The sequence below is a fragment of the Cydia splendana genome, chromosome 16 (assembly GCF_910591565.1).
Source record: "Cydia splendana chromosome 16, ilCydSple1.2, whole genome shotgun sequence".
Taxonomy (NCBI): domain Eukaryota; kingdom Metazoa; phylum Arthropoda; class Insecta; order Lepidoptera; family Tortricidae; genus Cydia; species Cydia splendana.
Genome location: NC_085975.1, coordinates 2,728,508 through 2,733,906, shown reverse-complemented (window position 1 = coordinate 2,733,906; position 5,399 = coordinate 2,728,508). Strand labels below are relative to the sequence as shown.

The 5,399-nt window shown below is 36.7% G+C and overlaps 1 protein-coding gene across 1 annotated transcript; it reads left to right on the top strand.

Moving 5' to 3' along the window:
- The first annotated feature begins 596 nt into the window (after nucleotides 1–596).
- LOC134797974 (insulin-like growth factor-binding protein complex acid labile subunit) lies at nucleotides 597–4,764 on the top strand. Its single transcript, XM_063770310.1, has 2 exons — nucleotides 597–729; nucleotides 1,576–4,764. The coding sequence occupies exons 1-2, from the start codon at nucleotides 726–728 to the stop codon at nucleotides 4,056–4,058; spliced, it is 2,487 nt and encodes an 828-aa protein (XP_063626380.1). The 5' UTR covers nucleotides 597–725; the 3' UTR covers nucleotides 4,059–4,764.
- Nucleotides 4,765–5,399: the final 635 nt, after the last annotated feature.

Genomic DNA, 5,399 nt, shown 5'->3' with positions numbered 1-5,399 from the left:
GCGTCTGATGCCCTCTTGACCTTAGGCATCACGCATAACAGTCGCGATAACACAGGACAATACCAAAGAGTATTACATTATAGAAAGAGGTTTACAGTCTAAGTTATAAGGGCCACTTGCTCCATTCACTAACCCGGGGTTAACCGGTTAAACCTGGAGTTACCATGGTTACCAGTACAATTTGACCCTGGGTTAACGGTTTAACCCAGGCGCTAAGACGAATTCGACAGCTTTCGAAATTTCGTTATAAGTTCTTATCTGCCTCTCTTGCATTTTTAAGCGATAGTTTTCTATCGCTAATGCAGATAGCGATATTTCGACGTCGTGCCTCTGAAGCTGATGTCGCTGTATTTACCTACCTAGGTCCACGGCCTACCTACATTATACGGTAACTCTGATTATAAAAGATGACAATTCAGTTACCACAAAACATGGTGCTGCCGTATAGAGCCAATATATGGCATCGCATAGCGCCGTTTCAGCTGTCAAACACTGGGGCACGATATTTACTTATACGCCTCTTCTACAATAAATAACTCTTTGCCAATACCTACAACACAAGGGCCTCGGTCCCGTATCAGTGTCATTCGGGCAGTCGCACCGCCACTGTGCACTGTTTACAGTTAGCTCATTTGATAGCCAATTAAATAACAATTAATTATCATTAGGTTATTTGTTCTAACATTAGGCAGTATCGGTTGTCGTTGCCATATGAAGAGGATAAAATGGGTAAGTTTATCAAGTATTTCTATACCTTGTTATCTTGTGTTATGTTTAATATTTAATTATATTACCCATGTGGTTTTAGTGTAGTTCGAATCCCGGTTAGGTAATATTTAGGCATTGGTTCCTGTGATTCGCATAGGTATTTGTCCGCGTTTTGATCATCTAATCTAGACTGTGTAAATATTTATTTATTAATCGAACTTTGGAATTTTACTATTATGTCTATTCTTAAGGGTGTTTATATTTGTCTGATGTGTAAATCATTAAATTATTTCTTTATTTAAATTTTATTGCAAGATGCAAAGTTGTACTAATGGCACACAAATTCGTGATTAATTATTATTCATAATACGATATTCTCTCCTAATTTAAATTAGGTACCTACCTACCTACATTAATTGCACCTTTCCTTTGTCATGTTTCACCTCCGCATCCTCGTTTAAACATCTATTAAGTATATATACATAACAAGGGGAATCCCCAATTGTTGCGAGCAGACAAGTCTTTGTTTGACCTAATATACGACTTTTTGTTTTCGGAATAGGTACGATTATCTAGATGTAGTATTGATACTCTAAACCCAATGTAATAGGTATGTCTATTTTATACTACAAATACCCATTTTAAAATACAATAATTCAGCGACACAGATACAAAATCAGATCACAGTTAATTCCTTTCCGTTATTCGTCCTTTCCTTTGTCCCAGTTTTATCTTGGGTCGTGCACTAGGGCCTCTTACGGTTTAATCGGCTCGGTAGGTACATGTGATTTAGATTCTGCGCTTAGGTAAGTCTCCCATCTCATCTCAATAAATACCTATACGTTTAAAACATGTTTCATATTTCAGATAACACAGCCAAAGCGATCTTAATACTGACGCTACTGGTCGCTACAGGCCCACCAGTGAACAGCGACTGTAACATCCATGAGATCGGCAACGACGCTCCCTGCGGCGGCCGCCTCGTCTGCACTCGCGACCTCAGTGATGCCATCAGCCTCATAGTCCAAATGCCCTGCTTGTACTTATACAACGATTACTCAGAAGAACATATATTACATCAGAACTTCAGTGTCTCCGTAGAGGCAAAAGATTTCGACTACACCACCAATGACTCTTCAGTTATAAACGAGCTAAAGGACCATATTAACGCCATCTCGATAACGAACGGAAGAATCAAGAAGTTTCCGGAAACTGTTTTAAATCTGCGACAAGCGACGATAGTTGATCTCTCCAGCAATAATATTGACTCTCTAAATCTAGCGGCATTCGCAAGACCGAGTATGATAAACGTGCTTAATATGTCCTATAATAATATAGAACGTTTAGACGCCCAGATTGGTTGGCCTAGCTACTGGCAGTTACCAGTTACCACGATCGATTTTAGCCACAATAATATCCAAGGTGTGCTACAGAACAACATCGCACCATATGTAACATTAAGACATTTGAATTTATCTTACAATTACATAGAATCGTTCAATCAAGACACGTTCAGTAATCTGACAGGATTGCTAACGTTAGACATTTCGAACAACAAGATTTTCAAGCTTGACTCTTCTTTAACTGGTCTAGTAAGTTTACAGGAATTGTATTTAGATCACAACGATCTAACACATCTAAATAAGGATAACTTTCATAGCCTGTTCGCTTTAAAATATCTTAATATCAGCTCCAATAGTTTAAAAAGTATTGAGAGCTCTTCTTTCAACTCTTTAAGTTCTTTAACGCAACTGGACCTGAGTAACAACAATATTGAGGCTATTTTAAAATCAACGTTCCAGAATAACAGTCTTCTGTATTCACTCGATGTGTCATTTAATAAAATTTCGAAAATAGAGTCGGGAGCCTTTGCAGGCGCGCATATCACAGATCTAAAACTCCACAACAACACTTTAGCAGGCTATCTCGACACTGACGCATTTAATGGTCTATACTTTGAAAAGTTGGACCTCAGTGACGCGGACATAGGAGAGCTGGGGCCGGATCTATTCGGACCTCATCCTTCTTTCCGATCGCTGAATTTCAGTAAAAATTTTATCTCCAAAATAAGTAAAACTACATTTAGAAACCTCGACTATTTAGAAGAACTAGACTTATCGTTTAACAAGCTACCAAGCATAGATTTTGATACAACAGGTCTGAAAAACTTAAGTCATTTTTATATCAATAATAACGCCATAAAGCAAATCCGAAGGGATTCTTTCCAACCTCTCACTTCGCTGCAAATGATTGACCTGTCTAATAACGCCATCGAAGATATACAAACTCTATCGTTTACCAATTTAAAAATTCTGCAAGCATTAAATTTAAAAAATAATCCTATCACTGATATCCCTCAACGAACGTTTAATGGATTGTCCTCATGTTACGATTTAGATCTCTCGGGATCTAAAATCAAAACCCTTCAGAATAACTCATTCTTCGGAATGAGATCATTAAATAAACTCAATTTGTCACACAGTGATATAAAACTATTAGATTTTAACGTTTTCAATGGCACAGGGGCAATAGAGTTTTTAGATTTATCGTTCAACCGGATTGAATCATTTTCCATAAATAGTACAAATTTAAAACTGCAACGGATACAGCTAACTTCCAATGTTATCACATCCATAAACAAAATGTCTTTCCAAAAGCAGCGTAGTGTAACGTTAATTGATATCAGTTATAATAAAATATCATACATTCAGCCAGGATCCTTTATTGACTGTGAATTTCTTTATAGTTTAAATTTGAACAATAATTATTTGTCATCTCTTCAATTTGGCGTATTTGAAGGTATGGAAAGTGTAAGTAGAATTAACTTATCAAATAACAGATTTCACAGATTTGATGGTAAATTATTTTACGGTTTATCAAATTTGCAAGTCGTTTACCTTGACAACAATTTCATAGACAAAATTAATCTCACTGAATTCACATTATCTAGAAGTACCATAACAACTTTATCTATAGGAGGTAACCCGCTAATATGTGATATGTTGGTGAGGTTTATTCATGAAGGGCTCTCCTTGAGAGCGGAATCCCCAAATTTTGACACAGAAAATGTAAATGGAATAACATGTAAAAGTGAGACTGAGATAAACAATAACACTCAAGATAATGACAATAAAATGTTGCTTTCGGGAAGTGACAATTTAGAAAAACTTGTCAACGTCACGAACAGGTATTTGGCGGCCACCTTTGGGACACTTCTTTGCGCAATGCTCGCAGTGTTATGTTTTTTTGTTTATTTTAAATTTAGAAATAAGCTGACACGCAGTCGCGTAGTTTCATCTAGTAGAGAAGTGTTGTCGAATGCTATGGAATTAGAGAGTAATCAGGATTAATAATTGGGTATACATATTGGATATCTAAAAAATATTTTGCAACTAGCCCAAAAAAACTGACTGTGACTCGGGGTGGGTTATTTGATTAGTTTGGTTTTATGTGTTTTTTTTTATGATGGCTTGTATTTTTGTCGTATGATTTTGATTTGATGTATGATTTTGTTGTGTATTAGTTTTATGTTAAGTGATGGAGGATAGATTATTGTTTTAATTATTGTATTTTTTGGGCTAGTTGTAGATATGTATTTGTATAATATTTTTAATGTGTTTTATGAATTATTATGTTAAACTAACTATTTAGAATCTTGGCCTCCGAAACGAGAGCGTGCCACCTGTCCCGATCCTGCGCAACTTCCTGCCAGTTACTGACGCGAAGCTGAAGTAGATCCGCCGCCACACTGTCTTCCCAGCGATACCTGGGCCGACCCACCGGACGGCTACCAGTCGGTCGTCCCAAGAACGCCCTCTTGACAGCCCGATCCTCTCCCATTCTGAGTAGGTGACCGAACCAGCGAAGTCTGTGCGCTTTCGTTTCGCCGACGATATTGGGTTCGGCCACTAACTCCTCGATTTCGGCATTTTTCCGGATCCTCCAGGTGCCGTCATCTCTCTGAATAGGTCCCAGGATCTTGCGAAAAACTGTTCTCTCTGCTACCAGGAGCTGACTTTCTTCTTTTAGTGTTAGGGACCAGGCCTCACAGCCATACATTAGGATAGGCCGTATAACGTATTATATTAAATATATTGCAAAATATTTTTTAGATATGAAGTGATTATAATGTTGTTTTTGTATATCATGTGATGATCAATCTATTCCTAATTTCGAAAAGTACCGTTATGTAGTAGGTAATGAGAATGAAATTAGCAACAAAACAAAGGAAGATATGATAAGAAACATTAGTCATTCCGACATATGATGACATTGACTATAAATATCCCTAACGATTTTTATGAACTACTCGCACTAGACTGATTCATGTAAACTTTAATAGGCACCTGGCACATGAAAGTTATGTGAAATGTAACATTTGTAACCTAAAATTAAATTCATAAAAAATCTCATAAGTAAATGTCGTTTTCTTTTTACAAACTATTCTTTGCCATAAGTTTTCTTTGGTATAGGTAACTCGTTTCTTGCCGATCCCATATAGGGATAGCTTCCTCCAATTTAGGAGGGATTTAAATCTTCTCGTGTAGGGGTGTATTAGGGTTATAATATAACCAATGTAGCTTCATTAGCGCATTCTGTAATGTGCCTTAAGCTTAACTATTTTTATCTTTATCTTTAAATAAAATTAAGTAAATAAAGTTGAAACTTTTAAGGAGCTTTAATAAGTATAA